Below are 13,733 nucleotides of genomic sequence, written 5' to 3' on the forward strand. Positions count from 1 at the left end.
TGCCCTGAAGCAACCGTTGATTAATCCCATAGAGTCTTGGCACCAGGCGTGGGAAATTGATGTCCCAGAGTCAGGTGTGCTGCCGTGTTGTGGGTTTTGTTGGTTGTTGCCTTTACTCGTGCTTTCTGAGCTCTGGGAAAGGAGGTGTGGAAACAAGCTGTGCTAGTCACAGTGGCGCCGTTCTTACAAGGCAGCTGAGTAAGGAAACCCACGTCACCCGTATGTATCCATCATGTCTTTCTCTGTTCTGAAATACGGCAAAACGGATGGAAATGGCCAGAATGAAAAAGGAAGCCAGGCGCCACAAATGACGTGCCGAGTTGTTCCATGAGGGGGTTGACAGCTCCTTGGCGGCAGCCCCCATCCCCATGACAGCCTGTGTCTGGCCTTCCCTGTAGCCTGCTCTGCCCTGTTCCCAGTCCAGCCAGGCTCTCCCACGTGGCTCCTGGATACTGTCTTCTGTCCCTGCAATGTCATGACGTCCTGTCTTGCGAGAAGAGCGCCCTCTGTCGGCCAATATTCCTTGCTGCTTTAATGGGGAAGCTCTGCAGAACACAATCGAGAAAGCAAGGGCTTTGGAGTTGGATGGACCCAAGTTGAAATGCCAGCTGCAACTGGCTTTACCTTTCTGAGCTTCAATTTCCAATTTCTGCCAAGGAGCTATTCATTAATCCCAGGTCCCCTTTCCCCCTTCAGTTGTTTTTATAGAGGTCCCTGGGACCACCCCTATCATGGCATAAACTGAGGCTCAGAGAGTTTCAGCGACTTCCCCAAGGTTAGGCATCAGTCCTATAGATCCAGAGCCAGGATTAAAAGCCAGCTCTCCTGAGTCTTTTGGAGGCTTTTCCTAATAGCACGAAGCATCGTGGGGCCGTGAGAGCCCAGGCAGGTCCTTCACTGCCCAGCGGTTAAGGAAGGTCTTGCAATTCCCAGTCCAACCTGTAATTTCACACGCTTACAGGGGATGATTCATTATGTGGGTAAAAACGAAAGCCACTGATAATAGAAGAAAATGCATTTTCAGTTACCTGGCTTCCTTGCTTCTTTGGCTCCACTAACTTTTTTTTTGGCTACACCAATGCAGGATCTTAGTTCCTCAACCGGGGATCAAACCTGCACCCCCTGCATTGGAAGCGTGGAGTCTTAACCACTGGACGGCCAGGGAAGTCCCTGGCTCCACTAACTTTTTTTCTTTAATTATTTTATTTATTTAATTTATTTATTTTTGGCTGCGTTGGGTCTTCGTTGATGCGCGCGGTCTTTCTCTAGTTGCGGCGAGCGGGGGCTACCCTTCGTTGCAGTGCTTGGTTTCTCATTGCGGTCGCTTCTCTTGTTGCGGAGCATGGGCTCTAGGTGCGTGGGCTTCAGTAGTTGTGGCACGCGGGCTCAGTAGTTGTGGCTCGCGGGCTCTAGAGCACAGGCTCAGTAGTTGTGGCCCATGGGCTTAGTTGCTCCGCGGCATGTGGGATCTTCCTGGACCAGGGCTCGAATCCCTGTCCCCTGCATTGGCAGGCGGATTCTTAACCACTGTGCGCCCAGGGAAGTCCACCCACTAACTCTTTACCAGGGATATTGCTGCCGTTCCTGGACAAATTCAGTTGCCCCCATTCTTCTTCTATTTTGACGATGGTGATCATACCTGATGGCTAATGTTTTATGCTCATTTATTATGGACCAGGAAGTGTTCCCAGCATGTCACGTGCACTATCTCACGCACTTCTCACAGACTAAGAAATGGCTGTTGGTATCCCTGTGTCTTACAGACAAGGCACAGAAATGACACACTCGTCAGGGTCCCAGAGACGGAGCAGAGCCGGGAGCTGGACCAGAGTCTGTGTGATGCCGGATCCCAAGGTCTTAACCCGGGGTCGGCACGTTATGGCCCAGGGCCAAGTGCGGGCCATCGCCTGTTTCTGTAAAGTTTCCTGGGAACACAGCCGTCCCATTCATTTCAGTATTGCCTGTGTTGTCGGCTACAATGGCAGAGTAAGCTGGGCAGATCCTATGGCCCACAGGGCTGGAAATGCTTACTGTCTGGCTCTACAGAAAACGTTCACCAGCCTCTGCTTGAAACACTATGCAGTACTGCCTCTTTCATTTGACTTGGTTTCTGAAAGAAGAACTTAAAATAGACGGGGGAGCTGGGGAGAAAGAACTCACTCAGATTGAGCCTTACTGTGTGCCAGGAAATGTGCTGGTTAATTGCTTAAGTTTACTGAGGAATAAGAAGAAACAGACAAGCTGGAAAAATAAATTTTGAACAGTCTTTTCAATACCTCTTTAAAAAAGAGCTGGAAATATGTGGTTCTAAGTATACATACACATAGATATGCATTTGCAAATATAGTAATAATATAATTACATTGACATGGATCTGATAAATATACTAGACATTAACATATTATATATACAACAGATGCATATTATAAATTTTACCTGTTTCTTCAACTGGAAAGTTTTCTTTTAAAACTGTGGAATGTTGGGAATTCCCTGGTGGTCCAGTGGTTAGGACTCAGTGCTCTCACTGCTGAGGACCTGGGTTCAGTTCCTGGTCAGGTAACTAAGATCCCACAAGTGCACAGCGAGTCCAAAAAACTAAATAAATGAAACTATGGAATGTCTTCCCTGAGTCACTTTTGAAGCAGAAATTTGGGGTTTGTAGTCTGAAGCCTGCTGTAGCTAGAGAACTATTTATCTATCAAAGTTTCTCTAAGCAGCGTTTTACTACTTGTCTTATGATTGGTTCCTTGGTCTTAAATCATTCTTCTCTGGAGATGCTGCTTTACTTTTATAAGTTGAAAGGTAAATTTGGTGCATGATGACAGTCTGGTGGGTTTTATTTGAGCATGTCATAACCTTTAAAACAACTTTCACTCTGAGTACATAGTGATGCTTATGCTAAAGTCTCAATAAGCATACTGTCCAGGAAATTTGATTGTTTGCAAGTGTCAGAAAACCCACTAAAACTAGCCTAGGCAAAAAAAAAAAAAAAAGCTCATGGAACTGAAAAGGCCAAAAGCTGCAGCTAAGGCCCAGCTGGATCCAGGCGCCCAAATCATGGTCAGGAATCTGACTCCTTCTTCCCTGTTAGCTTCCCAATCTCAGACAGACTCTTGCCTCACCTGTAGGAAAGTGGCCACCAGCAGCCCCAGCACCCTACAAAGTAGCAGTTCCAGGGAAAGAGCCAGCATCTTCATTGACAGTGGCTTGGATCACGTGGCTTCCCCTGAACCAATCACTGAGGCCAGGGGCCAGGAATGCTCTGATTGGCCAGGCCTGGGTTATGGTCTCACCCCTGGGGTGGAAGGGTCAGAGTTCTATGGACTCAGGATTGTCAGGGAAAGGGTGTCTTCCCTGCAAAAAAATTAAGGTGCCCATCCAGAAGATGGAAGAAATGGATGCGGGGGAGGCAAAAACAAAGAAGATGTCCATGACATTAGGAAGCATTCTTATTGCCTAAGTGGAGCCTTCCTAACGGGATTTGCCACCAGGGATCTGGGGGGAGGAAAATGATGAATAATCCACTTTTCCATTGGAAAAGTCCCAGGCCAGTCTCCAAGGAAGTAGAGTTGCTCATTTCTCTCCTGTGGTGAACAGGTGTGATGAGAAGCTCAGAGTCGGGGCCTTAGTTGTCCATCCCCAAGAAGGGTGGTGTTTCCATATTCCTGGGACCTCTGAATAGGGCCCGTTGTTGAGGAGGATGTGGCTTTACTGTACCGGGAGTTGAGAAGCCGGCAACTGAGTGAATGACCAGAGAGTATGGTGCCCTTCAGAACAAAGCCTCTTTCTGGTCAAGCTTTGTCATCTCCTACCTGACCTTGTAGGATTTCCTCTACCCTGTGCTCTTACAGGTCCCGTGGGGACTTACTTATGTGATGAGAACTCCTGAGGCTGGGTGTTTTATATCAAAGGCGATTTCCCGAGACCAGCAGACAGCCTCAGGCTCGGCCTCCGCAGCAGAAACTCACACAAAAGGACCCCTGAGGCTGTGTTATCACCAGATGTCTACAGGCGATGCAGATGACATCGGGGGAGGTGGAGACGGGAGCGCGGGCTGAACCCTTAGCATCCTGCTGAGACAGAACCCGTACCCGGCCAGGAACCGGGCCGTGTCCTGCTTCCTCTGGCAGACCACACCCTTTGTTACCAAATCAGAACCACGTTGCTCCTTCTCTGAACTTAGTTGATGATCATTCATTCATTCATTCATTCATTCCGTCTCTCTATCTGGCAAGACCCAATTGAAGCAGGCCAAGTCTAGGGGTAGCAAAAGCTATTTGCAAAAATCCAGCTGTTTTCTCATTAGATTCTATTTCACATTTTATGGACTGACCAGGAAGCTGATTAGAACTTGAAAGGAAAGGAAAAACCGTAAGGTTGAAGATTTACAAGAAAATGGGAAAATTAGATGGGCCAGATCTCCTTTAACACAGCTGGGAAAAACCCAAACGAATGGCTTTTCTGAACAGCTCAAAGGGACTTAATTCTCTTAAGTTCCAAAACCTAAAAATAATGTATAACTTGGCGGTTCTGTGTTCTAAATGTATAACCCTGATTTCTCACACTGAAACCCCATACATGATTTACCCTTTTCTTGGGGACATAGAATTATTATCCGTCTCTGAGTTACGGTGACATCCCGGGACTTGTTGAGATAAAGGCCATTTGTCCTGGCACCATGTAGCCCCCTCTCCTGGCTTCTGAGTTCTACTGGCCATGTTTTCTAGTCTCCATTCTGTCTTTCCAGGTCCATGGCTCCTCCATGCTGCGGTCAGTGTGCCTGCTCGCCACCATCACCCCTACCCCCCAGGCCCTTCCATACTGTGGGAATTAAGCTCCACATCTATGTATGTTAAATTCTTCTGTAAGGAAGCCGGTCTCTTCTCCCTCCTTTATGTATTTACTCACTAATGTATCTATGTCAGTATGGATCCATGTATACTGATTTTACACTTTGAATTATAATCCAATACTCATTAACTTGTTCATCGCTCAAATTCTTCCAGCCTTGGCCACTGGGAGCTCTTTCAGATTGCTTGCTGTGTCCTTGAGCATCTCCCCACCTTTTCGTTTTGGGCACTTCCTTACTCTCTGCTGTTACAAGATGCGCCAGGCTTAGCATGTGTTTTCCCCATCCCAGCCCCAGAATCAAAGTGCTTTTTATTTACACTCCATTTGCCAACTGTTCAGCTCAGTCAGCGAACACCTACCATGAGTAGTAGGCACTCTGCTGTGTGCCAGCACAGCCAGCGATTGGCTGGTAAATATTTAATGACCAGCTCTCTGGAAAAAGTAAAGTACATGGATGCATAGCATAAGGTTTACTGATATAAAGAATGTGTAGCACAGTCTATCCATGTAACAAAATATACAGTACTCTTTCTTGTAAATTCTATATAGCCAGCTAAGTCTCACAGCATGCTTTCATTGACTTTAGGTGAACTCTTGTATCCATAGCCAATTTCTCATTGCAGTTGACGAATGAGAGAGTTCCCAACCTGAGCACTCGTGGGTATTTTTGGATATTTTGGATTTATGAATAATACAAGTGAAAAAAGAAAGACGTTAGAACTTCACATGTTCATCAGTGACATGAGTGACTTTGTTGCTGCATCAGATAATAATTTTTAAATACTGGAAGAACGTTTCCCCAATTTTTTGCTCTATTCATAACATAATGGCTAAGACACAACATGCTTTGGTATAATCTGCATTGTTAACATTTTCTCCATTACCGTCTTAAGTCTAGGCAATCAACAAAACAAACAAACAAACAAAATCAAGCTCTATATGAACCACCATTATTAAACCTATTTATAAAACTTTTTAAAAACCAAGCCCTCATTTATAACATTTCCTGATTTCTATGGTGTAATACGCCCTCCACGGTCAATTTCAAGCTCCCAATGACACATCCCTGAATACAGAGCAGGAAAGAGGTGTGGTAAACACATTACTATGTAACATTTCCAACAGAAACATATAGTAGAGTGAAATAACCTCAAGAGCATAGGTAATAATAAAATAGAGTAAAATAATTAGGAAGGGGTGAGTTTTAAGTTTGTATACCAATTGTTTCTGATATAATTTAAGTGTAAATTTATGTAAGTTAATTCTTATTAATGGCTGTGTTTATCAACCAGTTGGCAAAATTCCTGGACATTTAACAATCAGTTCTCGTGGGCGGGTACCAGCTGGCCCCAGCACTCCTCTGGTACAGCAGTGAACATACCACAGGTCTTCCCGGATGGAGGCTGGGGTCCTCTGAGCTGCTTCCAGGGCGTGGCATGTACCAGAAAGAATAACACTTCCATAAGACAGTTGTCAGTGTTCCTAGAAAATCCCATTTCTAAGTAGCCCATGCGATGTCTTGTGTTTTTTCACACCATCTAATGTTCATTTCCTTTTTTTAACTTGGAAAATATCCTATCATTCACTAACCAATCGTCTAAGATCCGTTTGTGAGTATGGAAAGCAGGTAATAAATCATGACTTCGAGTAACCTAGAAGTCCTAAGAGCACAGGTATTGGAGTCAAATAGTGTCACCGCTTCCTGGGTGTGAGACCTTGGGCAAGTCATTTAACCTCTCTGAGCTTCAGTTTCTTAATCCACACAATGAGGGGTAAAATGCCTCCTGCAAGATTATTCTGGAGATCAGATGAGACCACATGCATTAAGTGCCCAGCACAGTCTGTGGCACATCTGTGGCTTCTCTACACAGTGGCTCATAGTCGTTGTATTGTCCACAATTACTTACAAATGGCAGAGCACATAACAAGCTCTCCAAGGGCAAGGTCTAAGTTTCCACCTTCTCTGCAGGCTCCAGGGCTTCCTGGCAGAATTCATGTGTACTGTAGGCACTCGATGTGCAAACTACTTCGAATGTTTTTTAGTGTGTCCCGTTCAACTTACACTCTTTTCACGGTTAGAAGCAGATATTGGGGAGATAACACAAAGAACAAATAGATAATTTGAAAGAAAATGGATAGTGACTTCTTGAGTAAATCATTGACCTGTGTTTATTAAAGCTAATATAAATTCAGCCGTGGATGTGGTCATGGTTAATCCAGGTGGTTGACAACCTGCTTTTTTTTTTTTTTTCGGTACACGGGCCTCTCACTGTTGTGGCCTCTCCCGTTGCGGAGCACAGGCTCCTGATGCGCAGGTTCAGTGGCCATGTCTCACGGGCCTAGCCGCTCTGTGGCATGTGGGATCTTCCCGGACCGGGGCACGAACCCGTGTTCCCTACATCGGCAGGCGGACTCTCAACCACTGCACCACCAGGGAAGCCCCAACCTGCTATTTTAAAGGTAGTATGGAAAAGAAATGAGGAGTATAACATACGCTACCTCAAAAACAAAACAAAAAACCCAACCATGGCAACATACCATATGGTCAGAGAACAGACACAAAGAAAGAGAAAAGGCATTAGCGTGTATTTTTAAACTAAAGTTTCTAAAAACAGACTTGAAGACTTCCCTGGTGACACAGTGGATAAGAATCCACCTGCCAGCGCAGGGGACACAGGTTCGAGCCCTGGTCTGGGAAGATCCCACATGTCACGGAGGAACTAAGCCCATGCGCCACAACTACTGAGCCTGCGCTCTAGAGCCCACGTGCCACAACTGCTGAGCCCATGTACCCTAGCTACTGCAGCCCATGCGCCTAGAGCCCACACTCCGAAACAAGAGAAGCCACCACAAGGAGAAGCCTGCCCACCACAACGAAGAGCCCCCCGCTCGCCGTAACTAAGAAACCCTGCACGTAGCAACGAAAACCCAACACAGCCAAAAATAAACCGAATTAAATCTAAAATAAATAAATAATACAAACAGACTTGTTGATAACTGACCTTGACCCCATGCTTCCTGTACAGCCCAAAACCTTGACCTTCCCTCTGATAAAGCAAGCCAGCAAACTAGAGAAAACCAACTTTAACCATCCAACTAAAGCTACCCTCAACCAACACGCTTCAGAGAAAAAGAAAAAACCAAAACTTTATTTTTTTAATTTTTAACCCCGAAGACCTTGGAGTCTCTGCTGCGTTTATACATCTTTGGCTCCTTCCCCCTAGGGGCCCTATCGTTCGGGCTCTATGTGCTGCAAGCGACAGAAACCAGCTCTAGCCGGCCTCAGGGATGGAACACTTCAGGGTAGCACCCCAGGCAGGGCTCAAAACCAGCTTCCTTATTTTCCCCACCATGTTCACAGCAGCATAGTTATAATAGCCAAGAGGTAGAAACCACACAAGTGCCCATGACGCTTAATGAATAAACAAAATACACTCTAAACTATATAAATAAATGGAATATTATTTAGCCTTAAAAATGAAGGAAGGTCTTCCCTGGTGGCGCAGTGGTTGAGAGTCCACCTGCCGATGCAGGGGACACGGGTTCGTGCCCCAGTCCGGGAGGATCCCACATGCTGCGGAGCGGCTGGGCCCGTGAGCCATGGCCGCTGAGCCTGCGTGTCCGGAGCCTGTGCTCCACAACGGCAGAGGCCACAGCAGTGAGAGGCCCACCTATCACAAAAAAAATAAAATAAAATAAAAAGAAGGAAATTTTGACATGTTACAACATGGATGAACCTTGAGGGCATTATGCTAAGTGAAATACGCCAGTCACAAAAAGACAAGTACCATGTGATTTCACTTATTTGAGGTACTTGGTACTTAGAGTAGTCCAATTCATAGAGACAGAATGTTGGTCACCACGGGCTGGGTGGCGGAGGGAATGGGGAGTTGTTGTCTAATGGTTAATAGAGTTTACGTTTTGCAAGACGAAAAAGTTCTGGAGATCCATCTCACAGAAATGTGACTATACTTAACACCACTGAACTGTATACTTTAAAATGGCTAAGATGATAAATTTTATGTTGTAGGTTATTTACCACAATTTGAAAAATAAATAAACAGCTTCCCTCTCTCCATGTCTGGGCTCCACTCCCTCATGCTGGCTGCATTCTGAAGTCCCACCAGGTCACTCCAGATCCTGGTGTCCAGCCAAGTCTTCTTGGGTCTCCTTGGCTCTGATTGGATCACTTGCCCCACCACTGAACCAATCAGTATGTCCAGGGAGTGTGATTGGTTGATTGCTTAGCCCCACCCACAGCAATGGGCCAACAGATTGGGAGGGAGATTCCTGGAATTTCCAGAAGAGCCAGGTGGGTTGCGGCCTGTCCACTACGGCAGTGAACCACTTGAGGCATGAGATATGAGCACTCCCTTTAGCACCCTGGCAGTTAGTGGGCAGTGAGGCACATCTACCTGAGCATCCCAGCACAAAAGGGAATTCCTCCACACTACCCGTGGTCTCTCGATTTGTTTTCTATCAGGCGGGGGTAAAACATATTCAAATTTCCCCCTTCCCACCTTCAGCCCTTTCATTCGATAAATCTTTATTAAATCGATGAGGAAAGGTTGTAGGAATGATTGAGGCAAGACAGCCCCAGAGGAGAGGACGGGAAGGGATCGGATGGATGGAGAAGTGAGTGCAAGGCAGGAGCAGGACACCTCAGCTTCTGAAAGGAGAGAAAGGAAGAAAGCTTAGGTGGAGACCGAGGTGCCCACAGTGGAGAGAAATTCGGATCTTCATATAAGGTAACAGAGTTCTGGAACACTGCCAAGTCCGTTCCTGAAACAGGTTTCAACGGGGCCAGTGTCATCATAAATGCTGGGCAGGGGTCGCCAGGCAAGTGGAGTTTGATTTTCCCGAACAGTGTTCTCCCTGACTCCAAAAAAGTCTTCAGGGGAATTCACCGGATTCTTGACTTGGCTGGGAAAGACTGTAGCTAAAAGACTGGTTTGGGAACCTGAGTGAGTGGAGAACCTTCCTCTTGAATACAATCCAGCTGGAGCTATAGGAAGTTCTGTCTGCCAGTGCTCCTATTTCAGAAGCATTCTGTCCTGTTTCTCATTATGTGTCTGCAGTCTGCAGAAAGAGAAACGTGACCGCCACAGGCGGCAAACCTTTGAACTTAGCTTCTTCCTTGAAAAGTGTGTTTTTTTCTGCCAAGAGACTGGGGGCGGGGCAGAGGAGGGAGAGAGAGACAGAGAGGGAAAGAACTTTCCAGAACCCCAGTCCCACCACCCTCTCCACCACCACCTGAGCTTGGTGAAGTCCTTAACCTCTCCAAGCCTCATTTGTAAGCTAGGAATAAGGAGAGCTCCTCCCCTTCAGGGCTATGGTGAGAAATCGGTGAGTAATTACAATAAATGGTAGCATTCACGATGTCACGGTTTAACCACTAGGCTCAGGGAGGGATGGCCACAACAGCATTAACCAACACAAAGCCAGGTGTCAGCACCTCTCAGCATTTGCTTCTCCCGGTGTAGATGGATTTTGATGTGCTCTCTAATGAAAGTAGCTACAGACATCTTCCGCTGGATCAGATGAAAAAAGGTTCCCTCAATAGATATTTATAGAGCGTCTGCCACGAATCAGATGTGGCAGATGTTGAGGATCACAGGTTAATGAGCCAGTTGGGGTGCGAGCCAGTTGGGGTGCCTGCCACCCCAGAGCTCTCGGCTTCGGGGAACAGGTGGAATGGGAGTGCCAGGGAGACACACAGTGTGGATGTGTGTGTCCTGGAGAGCTGGGCTTGAATCTCGGAGATGTGTTCATTCATTCTTTCAACCAGTATTTAAGGACCTACTGTGTATGTGCCAAGGGTTTATTCTACGAGCTGAGGATACGGTGCTGAGCAAGGTAGACAAAAAGCTGTCAGCCTCTCAGAGCTCAGAGGTGGCGTTGTACCAGCTCAGACGCTCACTGCCAAATCTGTGATCCTGGGAAAGTCACTATGTCTTGCTCAGCCTCGGGCTCATCACAGAGCATCAGGGGTATTAAATGAGGTAATGCATGTGAATCTCTTGACTGGGTGCCTGGCACGAAGGCTGCACCCAATAAATGGTGGTGCGATAGTGTGCAAGGTGACCCATGGTGGGGACCACCATCCCAAATTTGGGGAGAGTCTGGGAGGGCTTCCTGGGAGAAGTGACTTATACGCCGAAATCTAGGGCAGCAATTATGTCGCCGGGACAGAAAGGTGAAGACCACCCCAGCTGCTCGTAACCTCCCCTGACCCTCTTGTCTGCCCCTGCAGGTCTCCTTCCCATGGGTGAGGGGCCCAGCACCTTGGCCAAGGCCACAGCCACCTTGGGCCACCCAGCAACTGAACCAGTCACCCTCACCACCACAGACCCCCTTCTACCCGGGCATCTGGCCAGCGCCAGTGCAGAGGAGCTGGTCGCAGGGGTCCCCCGAGCCCCCCATGGTCCCACCAGGCTCCCACAGGCGGCCCGTGAGTGCCAGCGAGAAGATGTTCTCCTTAGTGGTGGACAGAGCCGCCCACAGCGTTCCCATCATCAGGCAAGGTACTCATGGGCGCTTCCTTGGCGGCTTAGGGGAGGGGCTTTTGCTAGGAGGATGGGTCTCAGTTTCTGCTTTCCCCTTTTTAAAAAATTTTTATTGAGGCGCAGTTGATTTACAGTGTTGTGTTAGTTTCAGGTATGCAGCACACTGAATCTGTTAAACATATACATGTATCCACTCTTTTTTAGATTCTTTTCCCATATAGACCATTACAGAGTATTGAGGAGAGTTCCCTGTGCTATCCAGTAGGTCCTTCTTAGTTATCTCTTTTATGTATAGTATTGTGTATGTCAATCCCTCTCTTCCAATTTATCCCTCCCCCCTCTTATTCCCGGTAACCATAAGTTTATTTTCTACATCTGTAACTCTATCTCTGTTTTGTAGATAAGTTCATTTGTACCTTTTTTTAGATTCCACATATAAGCAATATAGTATGTTATTTGTCTTTCTCTGGCTTTCGCTTATGTTCTCTGGTTCTGAAGTAGAACATAATCAATTGTGAAAACATTGGGGAAAGCAGAAAGTTAGAAAACAGTAAAAGATAAGCTGTCACCCTTATCACCAGAATTCTCCCTGTTGACTTTTTGGTACAAACTCCTCCAAGACTGTGCTCTGCCCATCTGCACACGTCAGTACCTCTGTGGTGAGTGTGTGTGTGTGTGTGTTTGTACGTATATATGAATATATATGAATGTGTATCAGAATCTAAATTTATATACTTCGACTCAGATGTACAGACATATTGGTAACTGAAATCCCTCTTGCCTTAGGAGGTTTTTAAATATTTTATTACCATTTTACAGGTAAGAGGAGACTGAGGCTTATTGAGAAAATTACTTCTCCGGAGGTTATGTATTCAATCTAATCTAATCTAACGCTTTTCAGTCAAATTTAAGGCTGGTTATCTCAGTGACTGTCACTCACAGCCTGGTCACTTTGGGGACACACAGCCATCAGGGTTTCCTTCTCCCCCCCTCCCCCCCAAAAGGCCTCATGGCATTTGGGGAGGAGACTTCCTGTCTGTCACCATCCTCTTGGCCTTTCCAGCCTTACGGGCAGAGTAGCTGGGTCGAGTTAGTCCCTGGCATGATTCCCAGGTTTCTTCTGTGGCCACTGGTGTGAAGGTCCCATTCTCTGTTTTCTGCGTCCCAGCCCCAGACTCCTCTGAGTCCCCAGGTCGCTCGATGCCTCCACACCCTTCCCTGGTCTCACTCAAGACCACTCACCTAGTCACTTCCCTCAGCCATTCAAATAATAGTTATTATTCTGAAGCATACAGACTAAGGAGCAGATGAAAGGTATCTCTGCAGTTTACATCATCATCATCATCATCTAAGGAACGCTCATGTACCTACGACCCAAGTTAAGAAATTACTCAGCCATTTCCCCCCAGCATTTTAATGTGAAAACTTTCAAACATACAGCAAAGCAAAAAGAATTTTAGAGAGCAGCTCTCCTCCTAATTCTACCCCTAACACTTTGCTGTACTCTTTATTTCATTTCTGTCTACCCACCCTTCTTGTCCTGCATTAATCCATCTTATTTTTTGGATGCATTTCAAAATAAATAGCACACATCTGTAGTCCTCCCCCTAAATGTTTTAGCACATATACCATTAACTAGAATTCAACATTTTTTGTCTCCTTCATGTAAAATGAACACACAATGTGTATTAGTTATCATGATTGCATAACGAATTCTCCCCAAACGTAGCAGCCTAAAGCAAAAATCAAACATGTGTTATCATCTATACGGTTTCTGTGGGTCAGGAATTTGGCAGCAGCTTAGCAGGACGGCTGTGGCTCAGGGTCCCTCGTAAGGCTGCAGTCATCTGAAGGCTTGACCTGGGCCGCAGGATCCACTTCCAAGATGGCGTGCTCACATGGCTGTCAGCAGGAGGCCCCAGCTCCTCACCACATGGGCCTCCCCAGAGAGTGGCTCGAGCATTCCCATGACACGGCAGCTGCTCCTCCTGAGCAAGTGATCCTGGAGGACAAGATGGAAGTGGCAACATCTCTTGTGACTAAGCCTCAGAAGTCATGCTCTGTCATTGCTGCAATATCCTGCTGGTTACACAGGGCGTCACCCTCCAGTGTGGGAGAAGACTACACACGGGCCTGAAGACCAGGAGGCGGGGATTTTCAGCAGTTATCTTGGAGGCCGGCTACCACAGCCTGCCCTCGGGTCCTCAATGATTCACACTCCTCCTCCTCTCTCCCGAGGCCCCCCAAAATCTCACCCCAGTAACAGCATCGGCTCAAATTCCAGAATCTCGTCTAAATCAAGTCCAGGTACAGATGGGGCTCATGGGTGTAGTACGTTACGTTCAGCTCATCAAGTACTACTTCCAGAAATCTGAA

At 46.7% G+C, this 13,733-nt stretch overlaps 1 protein-coding gene across 1 annotated transcript in view; it reads left to right on the plus strand.

The window, feature by feature from the left end:
• Nucleotides 1-13,733, plus strand: part of LOC309808021 (forkhead-associated domain-containing protein 1-like) — a gene marked incomplete at both ends in the record, with an annotated part of 78,974 nt that overhangs the window by 24,429 nt on the left and 40,812 nt on the right. Inside the window, one exon of the mRNA XM_082628035.1 lies at nucleotides 11,105-11,375. Coding sequence (XP_082484161.1) covers nucleotides 11,105-11,375 — 271 coding nt within the window. The remainder of the gene's footprint in view (nucleotides 1-11,104; nucleotides 11,376-13,733) is intronic.

The sequence above is a fragment of the Mesoplodon mirus genome (genome assembly GCF_964341445.2).
Source record: "Mesoplodon mirus genome assembly, chromosome: 7".
Classification (NCBI taxonomy): domain Eukaryota; kingdom Metazoa; phylum Chordata; class Mammalia; order Artiodactyla; family Ziphiidae; genus Mesoplodon; species Mesoplodon mirus.